Here is a 14,449-nt window from a genome sequence, read left to right on the forward strand (position 1 = left end):
TCTTTAGAAGCAGAAAGAAATGGGCCCTTGGGCTATGTGAATCTTAGTAATGGATGCAAATGGATAACACTGAATATGTTTTCACTGAGGATCTTCAGAAAAACATGCAAGGCATGTTGCCACACACATTCTGAGCTATCAAGAAAGATATGGACAGTATGAGTGGCTTTTGCCGGAAACAGGACAACAAATGAGCTGGCTGAGATTTAGCTTTTAGCTCTTAATCCTGGAATGCACACACCACAGTTGTGGAAGACAAATGGAAGGGATGGACACTAACGAAGAAACAGCAGTAAAGATCATCTCTTGATGGTCTGAAGTTCCTAGCTGCCTGAAACTGTCTATTTTATAACTCCACACACAAACATACCAAGATGTTTGCTAAAAAGCATTCAGAGTTCTAACTTCAAGGGAGCTGGGAGTTTGTTTTGTTTTGGGCTTCATTACTTGGAAGTGCCCGTCTTTGTTGCACAGCACACGTGGTTTACAACAGGAAAGCTATGCTGCCATACTACAAAGTACACTGGAAAGCTCATCTCTCTCACCTGCACTGGAACCTGGAACTGACTAGGTCTGGCACAAACCTGAAAGCTCACATCAATCATATAAGTACAGCCCTGAAGCCCTAGTCCTTCCAAGGAATGTCCACTGTTACATGTAGGACTTCCCATTCAGGTCTGGGACATTTACCAGGTGATAGTGGGCAGTAACAGCAGCTTTCGTCCCTCCTTCCACAGCAGCACCATTTCCAGTGTCTGCTTTCCTCACACTGTCAGGACAATGAGATATAGAAAATCTAAAAAGGCACCACTTTGGAAGGAGGAGTGCCCACTGCTACCCACATCACCCAGTACGCTTCCCAGGCCAACAGGGTAGCAGCAGACTTTCTGCTTTAGTACCTGCCCTCAGTTAGAGCAGCAGTGTTGAAGGAAGAGCATCCATCCATTTTCCCAGACTGCTACCATTTTACAAGGCATGGTAAGGGAACCACCACAGCATTTTACCTCAGCATCCCCCTGGTGCCAATGCTTACTGGATCACACGTACCATTGCTACAGATACTACTTAAGCGAATTATTTGCTCTTAATCTAATCTAATCTCACTAGACTCAGTTGACTCTTACTCACTCCCACATAGGTTGCTGGGCTGAAACCTCAAGACATCCTTTTTGAAACATAACAGCACCAAAGTCCTAGTACATTCCACTGTACTGCAGGGAGGTACATCCAGCATTTCAATTGTCTGCCACTCTCATTCACTCTAAAAGATTATTGGCAGGTTTCCATGTATCTACACAGTTTATTCAAGACACGTTTGGCTCTTCTTGGTACAGAATTTACCTACTGCATGGTCCTTAAGATTTTTTTAAAAATCCTTTCAAACTATTATTTTATAGCTTCCCCCACCCCACAACATCTCAAAATGGGGAGCAGGAACGCATTTCATTTTTTCTTTATCATACAAACCTGTTGATTTTTTCCCCCTCTGAGAACAAGACTCAGGCTCTATTTAACTAACCCAAACACAGCAAGCAAAGTCACTTTCTTTGAAAGAAATTTTGCTCTGACCCATACCTCTGTAACATAGCCAGTGGCATTCACAAATGTCTTGAACTCCATGTTGCTGACTTCATAGCGATCCATGTAGAAATGGCTGATGTGGACCCTCCTTGCAGGCCATTCTCCATCCTGTTTTATAGCTGGTTCATCAGTTCCCATCGTAAACACTCCAGCTGGAATAGAGGCCATCTATGAAAAGAAGGAGACCATTTCAGGCATAATAAAATTAGCAGAGTTTCACTGGTAGTGGAGCTAAGCAACCTTCGGGTTGACTTCAAAATATATAATATATGGTTCACACCTTTTCACTATGGTCCTATTGTGAGAAGCAATCTTCATTTTACAAGTAGGGCTTTGCTGCTGAGGAACAGAGATTTGTCCAAGATTGTGGCAAGATACACATAACAGTCTCTTCCCAGAAGGATTACAATATCCTTAGCCAGAGGGATAATCAGCAAGCCGTGATTGGATAATGTAGTCAGGTGACAATGGAGTACAAATACATGAAAGTACATTTCAGGCAAGACTCAAGAGAAAATTATTTATTATTTATTCAATTTCTATACCACCCTTCCAAAATGGCTCAGGGCGATATACATTAAAACAAAACAATTAAAAATCAATTAACAGTTAAAGACAGAGATTATAAAACCCCATAAAAGAATAACAATTAAAACATTCAAAACAGTTAGAAAACCAGGTTACAGCAAAATGTGAATGGCTTGACTGTCAGGCTCTTCAGGTTGTAAGAAACAGCATAGCAGAGATTATTGACACATAGCAAATAGAGGAAGTAGAGTAAGTGAGTTCAGATCAGTTCACACATTTGATAAATGACCAAATGTGACAAGGGACAAACCTGTCACCCTATACATATGATATAATGTATGGATTTCACAGTATTCACAAAATACAACATAACCAATCTGGGATCATTCAAGATCATTCTTGCTTGCTGTAGTACAGCAAGTAAGAGGCAGAAGCAAAGAAGCCTATTAGGAATCTCTGGAGGACTACCTCAAGAAAACAACATTCTTATTGAATGAGACCCAGCCCATACAATCCTGTTTCCAGATGATCTTGCTGGATCAAGCAAGAGGTCTATCTAGTTCTGCATTCAATTTTTAGCTACCAAATGAATCTGGAAAACTCAAAGGAGGATAGCCATCACAGTTAGTTTTTACTGCCAGATCAGCTATGGTCCAGGTTCAATTTTGTGTGTGTGTGTGTGTGTGTGTGTGTGTGTGTGTGTGTGTGTGTGTGAGAGAGAGAGAGAGAGAGAATCTTCACATGAGACTAAAATCTGTTCAAAGAACTTGGGAGTCTTAAACTTGCAATACATGGATAGAAATAGGTGGAGAACATTTGCATTAGATATTGTCATATAGCACTGATGAGCAGAAAGACAAGTTCAGTTCAGCACTAGCCCATGTCAAGCTGTGAAAAGAAATGGTATTTTTCCTACCATGATGTACTCATCCTGTTATGGTTGTGCAGTGCTTTGCAAGAACTATGGAGCTGTAGGATTGACCATCTGTGAGCAAGGAATCCAATGAGAGTATATATGGGTGTTTGTCAAAGGCTGGTTTGCACTACACCCACCCACAATATGCCAGGCCTGTATGCCTGCATTTCCTTAGGTGCTAGAGAAGTCTTGATCATAACAACTGGTTCATAGTCAGCAAGTACTAAGCTTAATGAGATATTATTGATCAGAAGAAACTGTGCAAACTGAACTAAAAAATCACCAGGGAAGTGCCAGGCTTCCAAAATTAGAAACAGGCACGTTCTCCTCTCCCACCACCCACAATTCTTTAAGTAAAATTCCTGGATAAGAAGCTGCTTCACTGCAATTTCCCTGCTCTGGAAAAATCCAGCTGCCTACCTTCTTTCATGGGCTGTATCAGGCACGACTATATTTGCACAAAAATGCCAAACTAACATGCAACATGGCAGAGCCGTGATTGGATCTTCCGGATTATTTAATTCTACTCCAAAGCTGTCAAGGCAAAGTACATATCATTATTCCCCGAATGGGGTTATGTAGTAGTAGCAATGGGGGCAATTCAAATTGGGAAATGGTTAAAAAAACAAAACCCTTTTCCAGTAGCACTACTCCAATTCAATATGAAATCCCTCATGACCACTTTTAAGAGCCACTAAGGCTCAACATACAGTCACAGCTGTATTAAAATTTTTTTACACCAAAGGGGCTTATTCCATTCCTGCTGCGCTGAAGGTTTACCAAGCTACAATTCTAGCCCAGCTGCTCTACAGAATACAGATTTCTTTGACAGGAAATCTACAGTCACTTGAACGGGTTCAAACAAGATTTCTACGAGGTATTTTCCAACTCCCTTGTTGTGTCTCGAATGCGTCGCTTTGTTTAGAGGCAGGCATTACCAGGACAGTAGCCCAGGCTTGGTTACGTTTAATTAATTATTGGCACAAAATTAACTCTCATGGGTAGGGCTTGATTCCTTTGGTTTTAAAGGACGAATATCAGTCCATTTGGAAGAAAAGTGTACAGGTCATACTGGGTAATTGTGGGTTTTCTGAGCAATACATACACCCCTTAGACCCAGATTTAGTCAAAAAAGTTTTAAAACAGAGAATTTGGGACCTGGAGAAACAAAGGAAGCTGAGTAGGGTCTCTATTGGAGCTTATAATGATTACTTCTCAAGTTACCCATTTCCAGCAATTTATCTTATGTACTTGTCTGCTCTGACCCAAAGGAGAGCATTCTCCCAGGCTCAATTTAATGTCCTGCCATCTATGGTTTTGGAGGGAAGGTATAAGGGCGTCCCTTATAAGGATCGACTATGTCTCTGTGGTGCAGAAGTGGTTGAGACAACTGCACATGTGCTTTTACACTGTACCTTTTACAAAACCATCCGTACTTCCTGGCTTGAACCTTATTTGTGCAAATTTTGGGGACATCAGGATGAGTTCCATGTTGAGCTCTTCCTGTCAGGTCAGAATTACCTTGGCCATGACCAGATTTTGTGCAGTTGCTATAAAAATAAGAAATATTTTAACTAATTTTAATTGATGTTTTATGTGTTATTCTTCCCCACCCTTTTTTTCTTCTGATAACTATACTATTGCTGCTTGTTGTATGTACATTATGTTTGATCTTGTGCCGTAAATAAATAAATTTAAATTAAATATATATAGATGACTTTTAAGCACAATTAAAAATAGTCTAGTAATCCAATCACAGTCCAAGAGGCAAAGCTGTAATTGGGTGGGTGCATCCGAAGAATACAAGCCACCTACTGTTGAGGAGCTGCCACTGCTCCCCTCCATCATAATGTGGGGGCCTGGCGCTGGCCCCTCTGCACTGCCCCCTGGCTTGCTGCCGCCGCCTCCTCCTCTGTTTGCTGCTTACTTCACTGGCTCCATGTATCAGTTGTTTCCTCTTGTACGCGAGCAAGAGAAGAAGCAAGCCATCCGGCCTCTTGCCAGCAACAGGGTGAGAGGTTTGCTTCTTTTCTCACTTGCACATAAAAGGAAAGAACCGATCTGCCCCCTTTCTGGCAGAAGATGAAGTGACGGGAGGAAGGTGGCAGCAGCAGCAAGGCAGGGGGTGGTGAAGGGGGGCCAGCATCAGGCCCACACACGATAATGGAGGGAAGTAAGGTGCTTGGCAGGGCAGTGCGGTGTAGGGATGTGCAAACAGGTTCACTGTCTAACAGGTTTGACATTATTATTATTCATTCAATTTCTATACCACCCTTCCAAAAATGGCTCAGGGCAGTCTACACCGAGAAATAACAAATAAATATGATTGATCCCTGTCCCCAAGGGATCCAATCTAAAAAGGTCACCATCTAAAAAGAAACATAGGACACACACCAGCAACAGTCACTGGAAGTACTGTGCTGGGGGTGGATAGGGCCAGTTACTCTTCCCCTGCTAAATAAAGAGACTCACCATGTTAAAAGGTGCCTCTTTGCCAAGTTAGCAGGGGTTAACTTGTTCAGTTCGATAGTCGATAGTGAACCAAACCCAGGGGAATAACTATAATAGGGCAAGGGGAGACAGTTGTCTGAGGGCCCACTGCCTTGCCCACCTCCCAGAGGCAAGTCACATGACTGACTCCCCCAGCCGCACACCCGCCCGGGCTTCCTTCAGTTGTATTCATCCTCCGAAATTGATGTGAGTGTTAAGACCTGGAGCTACCAGAACAGCATGTCTTTCTCTAGAACCATTAAATGACTTGCATCGTCCACAATTTACAAAACCTTTAAAAAAATAACTTAGGATGATGTTCTATTGTGGCACACACACACACTTTTATAACTATGCTTTTTGTTACCACTATTAAGCCTCATTTAAGATTTCTTTACTTCATGAGTGGGGAGGGGGCATTTTAAAATCTTGTCTCGGCCCACTCCAACCTTGCTACACTCCTGACCGAACCCATCCCACCCCAGTTCGGTATTGGACCAACCCCCCACTCCCATCGGCCGTTCAGGGGTGGGTGGGTTACTAAATAAATTTCACTCACCACCACCCAGTCCAGGGGCTTAGATATGGCCACAGGGGGTGATCTCCGGAAGTTCATCCTCTCCCCGCTGACCTCCATTATGTGCCAAATCGCCAGGATTGGGTGGTCTTTGGCCCATTCTAGGGCTCACCTCCAGCCATTTTTGAGGCCACCTTGCATGCCCAATGGGCCTCTGCACAGATCATCTACACTGAATGTCATCTGGTCATGAACAATAAGCAGAGAAGGAAGCGGAAGCAGCACTAAAGCTGCTCCCATTCATAATCATTTTTATGTTGGGTTTTAAATGATTTTAATGTTTTAATCATTTTAAAATTGTGTTTAATTTGTATTGTTTTCATTGTATACCACCCAGAAAAGCAAGCTGGAGGCGGTTTATAAATATGATAGATAGATAGATAGATAGATAGATAGATAGATAGATAGATAGATAGATAGATAGATATAGATAGATAAGGAAGAAAGAAAGAAAGAAAGAAAGAAAGAAAGAAAGAAAGAAAGAAAGAAAGAAAGAAAGAAAGATGTGTTTTGTGTTCATATTTTGGAAGTTTCCTCCATAAGTAAGTAGAAAAGTTATTACAAGTTAAGTTTGTCCATACGTTTTAGTAAAGGTAGGACTATGTATCCAAGCAATTTTGCTTTCAGTTCCAAGTGTACAGATACATCAGCCATCTTTCAGATATAGCAGTCATTTATTTATTTCCCTTTGGCAGGACTCCTGTGCTTTTAAACAGCCACATAACACACAGAAATTCAACAGTAAAACACTTCCCAGTACCAATATGAAGCAGCTTCATGAGACTACTTTACATTTAGACATATGTGAAATCTGCACAAAATTAGCTGTAAGCTGAGAAGGCCCCTAAGGAATAAATGATACACCTGCAGAAGTGTTTTCAACAGAATTCTATTTATTTCCTAAGCTTTACTAGACTCAAGGTTAGCGATACCTCCTGCATCTTTCACGAGCAGCAGGTGTCTAAATGCCTACTCATCATTATCAACACAACCCACCAACTGGGAGAACTGTGTACTCTCTTTCTTGGTTTAGCACTTGAAATCTTCTCTACAAACATTCCTTCTGCAATTCCTTTTGATCTAAAAAAACCCACACACAACAATGACAGAAATATGAACTGTAGGACTACCTATCTTTCCATTTCTTGCTGACTCATTATAGTCACATTGGTTTGGCAATCACAGATTAATGGCCCACCCCCTAAATTATCTCAGAAAAACACACAGGAGCAGGAGAGTTTCTAAAATTAAGGCAGAACAAAACCCTTTTGGGTTTTTTTTGGTTCCTTAGTTGTTGAATCATCTCACAATGCCGAGAGATAAGTTTCTCTCAATGCACACTGAAAGACAGCTTCAAGGCTGATTGTCCATGAAATTGTATTTTATCATATTTTGAACTTAACTGTCCATATATACACCCGCCCACCACTTTTTTGGGCCCTAACCATCCTCCTGCCAAGGAAGCTTATGAGTCAGTTTACAAGACAGTGGGATGCAAAATATGCAAACAATACTAAGGCACCAAAAACTAAAAAAAACACAGCATAGGGTACAAACTTATGGACAGCAGTGGATTGAGGTGGACGAGATCAAATGCCCAGCCAAAGTCTTCCTCACGTACCAAAAGCTTAGCAGTGAGGTAGGCCTTGTGGAAAGAGCTCCAGATCCTGAGTGTCACAACTAAAAGGCCATATCACACTTCTTTCCAATGGCAAAGGAATGCCATTTGGGGCTTTAAAGATAGTGACCAACACCCTGAATTATGCTTGGAAACAAGCTATTTTAGTTTGTATTGTTTTAGGATTGTTTGTTTTCTAGGAAAGGGTGTTGTTATGCGCCATCTGAAGCTGTGCAAAGGCACTGCTGTCCTTGGCCACTACCTGGATATCCAGGAGCACACCCAAGCCTACCTACCCCCTCCCTCTCTCCAAACAGCCAAACTTTCCCTTCCTAAATCCCCAGCCTAAGGAGCACTCAGCCTGGAAGACTCATGCCTCATTGGCAGAGCAGCACATAAGGACCACCCAAGTTCAAGGATCTTGGGTAACAGGAATAGGAAAGATCTGCTTAAGACCTCAGAGAACCACTCTTACAATGGGCCAGTGTCTGGCAACATAAGATAGTTTCATAAAGTCATAAATGAAGCTCAAGCCTCACTTAAGTATAACTTGTGTCTGGGGTATGAGTTGCAGTGGGTGAGTTTGCCCACTTCCCTCTCCAATATTAAAAAGAGAGTCCACCTGAATCACCATCCTTCTTTAGGAACTGATCTATTGGATAACCTTCTGGGCAATGTCACTGTATCATATTTAATTAGTACAAAGCTTGAGACTTGCTCTACACAAACAGCACTATTCCAAGACTATACGATTTCAGAGCTTTGAGGTGGGGTGGGGGGAATACAAATTGAAGTGCCCCTCCGCCACCCCAGAAATCCCTGCAGACAGAAAGCATGCTGAATGTTTGAGAGAAGGCTGGGATATCCTTTTTTCCAGCTGCCATACAAGTTTTGTGCAGGATTGATTTCTATATCACATTGTTGCACGTATTAACACAAACTCATGAGTGTTTCACATCACATGGAGGACTTCTCAGGTCAGGCCAGGCCACCCCTCCTCCCTCTGGTGTTGCTGCTAATGACAGTCCACTGTGGCGGAGTGGTAATCATGCCATAGAGATAAATTATAACAAAGCCCAGTTCAAAACTCAACAAAAATGATCACTGGGTAATGAATCAGACTGTCACTGGATCAGCTCAAAGACACAGATAATGACTCTGCTTGTATATCAGTCCTGTGTAGAAGAACTGGTAGTCTCCAAATGTTGAATTGTGAAATGTTGACCTTTTAGGCTGCCCTTGGCATTTTAGTGCCTTCTTTCAGAGTCTGAAAAAATTAGAACAAGGGCAAAAGTCATTTTTTAAAACTCATCTTATAATCTTTTCTCTGGCTTTGCCATTTATATTTAATAACTAAAGTTGGTTTATCTATTATATATTTTGAATAATTGGTTGGTTTCTTTTTACACTGGAATATGTTGGGGGAAAGGTTTAAATAATAATTATTATTATTTGTATTGTTTTGAAGAAATTCTGAATAAAATCATATTTTATTATTCTCAGATTTTTAACACTTAATAATCAGATCAATAATTCCAAACATTTATACCAACTGGAAAAATTATGGTTGTTTTCCTACCACAGACAATAGTGTAGAGGGATTGATGAATTATGGTTTTTTGTATTATGCTTTGCTGTTTGTGTCTGAATCAATATTGTTTAGCATTGTAAATTTGTTTTAATAAAGATTTGTTTTAATAAAGAATAAAGGGGGGGGAGAAAACAAATAATTCCAACATCCCACATGCCCAAGAGAAAAAGAAGATATTTCTCAGATTCAAATTTACCATGTATGGTAATTATTCAATAAAATGAATAATGTTTCAAATTGAAATCCTAAAAAATTTAAAAACTGTTCTTTTACTTCCCTTTTCTAAGCACATTAATTTAAAAGAATCTAAAACATATACAGGTGGCCATCAAATAGTGGTTTCGCCCATTCGTGGGCCATCTCCCTGTATATCAGTTTAATTATTACAGGGGATATTTGCATATTTAACAGGTTATTTATTTTTGCATTATATTATATTTAATATATAATATAATTGTTATATATTTGCATATTGACCAGGGATATTCATTATTTGCAGTTTTCTACTCCCCCTCCCTGCCCAACTCAACTGAAATAAAAAGCCACTCTCCCCGCTTCTCAACTGGCGTGCAGGAAGATTCAGAGAAGTGGCATGAGAGATACAGGCTGCTCCATCCATTCTCACCCCTTCTTCCTGGTTCTTTAAACCTCTCCATATGTCGCTGAGAAGTGGGGAGAGTGGCAACCGTATTTACCTGAATGCAAGACAAGGTCCACACGTCTTCTTTCCTGTTAAATATAGGAGAGCACTAGCCTCTCCTCCACACCTTCTTTGCTTATGGAAGCTTCTGGAGATCACCTGTTTTCAATGTGTCAACTCCCAAGCCCCACTGATAACAGCAGGACAGCTCCCTCTCATTACAAGTAAACATAAGGAGCAAATCCCTAGAATCACTCCCACTCTAGGGTTTCTGGACTATAAGCAATAAATCGAAGGCTGGCTGTTTCTTCCATCTTAGGCCCCTAATATTTATTGCTGTAATTTAAAAAGCATGAAACAATCAATAACCAATAGTACAAGAGCAATCCAGCATTCTTCATACATAAAGTTCTGAGAAGCATTCATCAAAATGCTACTGTGAACTGAAAGAAATGTTCAGCCAAGAACATTCAATGAACCACAGTAATGACACAAAGGGGCAGGCTTATAAAGTGCCTGCCACACAAAAACTCAAGTTACTCAAGACAGAACCGGTGAGGCTGAACGACGTTATATTGTCCAGGAGTATAACTCATATTTCTTTTGCGCAGCTACAGTTCTCTGCTGCTAATAACTCGCACAGCACAGATCAATTTACCAGCAGCGACACAGTTCCCATTTCCATTTAACAAAGACATTGGCAAGCATACAAATGATATTACATCACCCAGCATGGTCCTCCATTCTGCAACCAAGCCTTGCCAGAACAGACACCTGTTCTAGCAGCACAACAAAGGCAGCAGTTTGGCTTTTGCTAATAATGTAAGATTTCCGAGTTGTTGATCTTTTCATTCTGCAGAGTCTGTACAGGAATTTGAAAGACTTTTTGGCTATCCATAAGTGTGCCACATTTTGTAAAAATTGTTTTTAGTAGTGCCAAAATCTGAGAGACTGAAGGTAACCAAAGAGAGCAATGTATCCAAATGGTTTGAAGACTGTGCCAATTTCATTCCGGTTACAATGGAAATGTTCCATTATAGACATTAAGTGTCAGCACTGGAATAACACTTACCGTACAACCACATGCCATTTTAACTGATAAATTTACAAATCACTTTAACCAACCTACAATACATAATAGTCTGGATGTAGAGAACTGTGAGTGGTGTTCCACTTGTAAAACTGGATTTTCCCATTTACTCCTTCATGCTGAAGCCCTAGTACTCACTGAAAAGCCAATCCTGAGGGTAGGGGCACCTTTGGAAACAGTATGGCATAATATAGGGGAGTTACAAAAATTGCAAACCCACCGGCTGTGTGCTCATACGAGTCCTCTCTGTATCCAATCCAATGTGCTTTAACAGCCAGCAAACCAGAAGCAGCTACAGAGGAGGTCCGTCTCCGGTTACCACCGGTTTGTCTGGCCGCGACTCAGAGGCGGACCTCCTCTGTAGCTGCTCCTGGATTGTGGAATGCAGTCCCTGCAGAAATCAGTAATTTGAATTCATTATTGGCCTTCAAGGCCTGGCCTTCCAGGGTTTTTAAATTGTTGTAAATGTTTTTAACTTGCTATAAACTGGTTTTCCATGGTTTTTAAACTGTTTTGAATGTTTTAACTGTTAATTCTTTTATGGTGTTTTATAGTCTCTGTTTTTAACTGTTAAGTGATTTTAATTGTTTTGTTTTTAATTGTAAACCGCCCTGACCCATTTTTGGAAGGGCACTATAGAAATTGAATGAATGAATGAATGAATGAATGAATGAATGAATAAAATGTTTTTTATAACATTTAACCTAAAATCAAACTCCTTATGTGGTTGAAGAACTACGATGTCTCATTTTTATTTCAGTAAAATGGAGATGAGCAATCGTATCCCCTCTTCCTTCTGAAAGCCTTTTAAGAATTTGAAGACTGTGTGTATGACATATTCCTGTTCTAAGAGCATTGCAATGGCTACTGATACATTTCTGGGCAAAATACAAAGAGCTTCTAATTACATATGAAGTCCTAAACAGCTTAGATCCAAGGTACTTATCTTTTTCTACATGAATGCCACTGTTTACTAATGTTGTGTTTACTATAATGTTTACTATATGTAATTGAACAGGAAGCCAACTTTAACTAAGAAACATGAGTTTGATATTACCAACTAAAACATGGGCTAAGAAAACAACAAACAGACTAACAGTCTTTTATGCAGAAAGAGGGAGAACCTCTCAGTTTGAATTCAAATCAGAAAGTGATGAGGAGACAAACAGAACCAGCCTCCACCCCCAATCCAGTACACATACACTCAAATATAATCAAGCATGTCTTAGAGCAAGCAAATCCCAACAATTAAGATGATCTGGGGAGCTCCACCTACAGTTGCTGCCAACTCATATGGCAGTGAAACAGAATCAGGTATTATACCTTCTTCTCAGTTGCCACCCCTAAATTTTTGAACGTACTCCCTACAGAGATGTGGGATTTGATCTCTCTGCCAGCTTTTAAATGGACCTTGAAAATATCTATCTATCTATCTATCTATCTATATTTCTCTAAGGCATACCCATCACTAATCCCATGAGTGGCAGCTCTCGTGAGATTTCACAGGCGAGGGGAGGGGGGAGAGGAAGGAGAGCGGCCAGTGAGAGGAAGTGGCCGGCTGGCCACCCAGCAGCGACAGGAAGTGGAGGCCAGGCTGGCCGTTGGGGGGAGGGGGAGAACAAACTGGGGCTGAAGGGAGTGACTAGGAGCGCAGATGCTCTGCGCCAGGTCAGCTAGTACCTTTTAAAGCAGTTGTGTGGTGTTGGATAGGTATAGAGAAATGATATGCAGAATAAACTCTGACATTTATTAATATACATTTTCCAATTATGTACTGAATAATAAATTGTATTCTGGTCCCAGAAACAGTTGCCCACCTTTCCCTGACTAACTATTCGTTGTTAGTATGTATATGAACTTTACAGCAACACACATATACTATTCTCACAGGAGCCCAGTACATAGAACAGTTGTAGACTGAAGTAATATGGCTTCGTATTATACCCTGAGAGGAAGGAATTCCACAGCAGAGCAATCACAGATGCTACTCAGAGGTGCACCTAGGTAATTTTGGAGCCCGGACCTGAAGGCCATTGGAGCCATTGGACCAGAGTTGCGCCTAGGTAATTTGGGAGTCTGGACCTAAAGACGATTGGAGCCCCCCGCCCCAACCCCGTATCGCTACAAGTTAAGCATCATTTTTAACACATAGGTTCTTGAGGGCACAAACTACACCACTCAGGACAAGCTAAAGAGGATTTGGGGGGCCCAGGGGGTGTGGAGGCCCTGGACTTTGGCCCCAAAGTCCAAGGGTAAGAGTGCCTCTGGTGCTACTACATGTTCTTTTCTCTGGAGAAAGCAGGTTTAGGGGACAGTATAAATACTGGACCTTTCAGACTTCAGCCATAGAAACTTGAAAAAAGCATGGTGTAGACTGTAATCAAGAAAACTTGATGCTGGAGAAAGAAAAAGATGCTGGAGTGGATAGGCCTTGGGTCTGATCCAGCAGGGTTGTTATTATGTTCTGTTTTTATAAGGGAAGGCAAGATGGCATTGAGCCTCACTAAGGGAGGGCAAGATGCCATTGAGCCTCAAGCAGGTGGTGGTAAGACCACTACTAAAAAAGCCCTCCTTTGATTCCACCAACTTTGAGAACTATCGGCCTGTTTCAAATCTTCCCTTTTAAAGCAAGGTGATTGAGTTAGGGTTGTGCACAAACTGGTTCAGCAGTCCTTTTACGGACTGCTGAAGCGATTCGGAAGGTCTCGCGTTTGGGCGAACTGCAGGGGGAGGGTTACCTTTAAGGAGCAGGTAGGGTGCTCTAACACACACCCCTGGTCACGTTCTCCCCGCCAGCACTGTGAAGAAAATTGCTGGCGTGGGGCGGCAGCATACCTCCTTGCCACCCTGGTCAGCATCTTACTTGAAGTGTCTCGTGCGCATGTGCGACGTGCGCATGCACGACGTGCGCATGCACACCAGCCATTTCCAGGAGGACGCTGACAGTTAACTGTAACCACTGCAGGCAGAAGGTCTAAGAAAATCATCCACCCGAGACCCTAGAGGACTGCTGCTTTTGTCAGTTAATAATGTAACATCCATCCACAATACTCAATTGACTTGTGCTCATTCGCATCAAGTCAAAGGATAGTTATGCATTAGTATACATCAGCACAGAACTGAATTAGAGAATCCGGGCTCCAAACTAGAACAAATTACTAGACCAAGCATGTCACTACAGTCCACATGGGCTCTGCACAAATCATACACACCATATCACTCCTGCTTTCTGAGGTAGAGAGTAGCTTTGCAAAGGTAAAAACTACATATCTATACCTTAAATAGTATTATATATGCTGCAGTGCTGAACAGCTCAACCAAGACAAGTCCATTTAAAGGCGGGCGGGGGAGAGATAAAGGTCCACAAGATAGGGTACTGCTGCAGGAAAAGGGGGCAGTTTATCAGTGAACAAAATGT

General features: G+C 41.5%; 1 protein-coding gene across 3 annotated transcripts in view; it reads right to left on the reverse strand.

Moving 5' to 3' along the window:
• The window catches only part of SUMF1 (sulfatase modifying factor 1), a 122,420-nt gene that overhangs the window by 85,582 nt on the left and 22,389 nt on the right, over positions 1–14,449 (reverse strand). For all 3 annotated transcript variants that reach the window (XM_053300237.1, XM_053300236.1, XM_053300235.1), the window contains exon 2: positions 1,576–1,749. In XM_053300237.1, the coding sequence (XP_053156212.1) occupies positions 1,576–1,749 (174 nt within the window). The remainder of the gene's footprint in view (positions 1–1,575; positions 1,750–14,449) is intronic.

Source organism: Hemicordylus capensis, chromosome 2 (genome assembly GCF_027244095.1).
Source record: "Hemicordylus capensis ecotype Gifberg chromosome 2, rHemCap1.1.pri, whole genome shotgun sequence".
In the NCBI taxonomy this organism is placed as follows: domain Eukaryota; kingdom Metazoa; phylum Chordata; class Lepidosauria; order Squamata; family Cordylidae; genus Hemicordylus; species Hemicordylus capensis.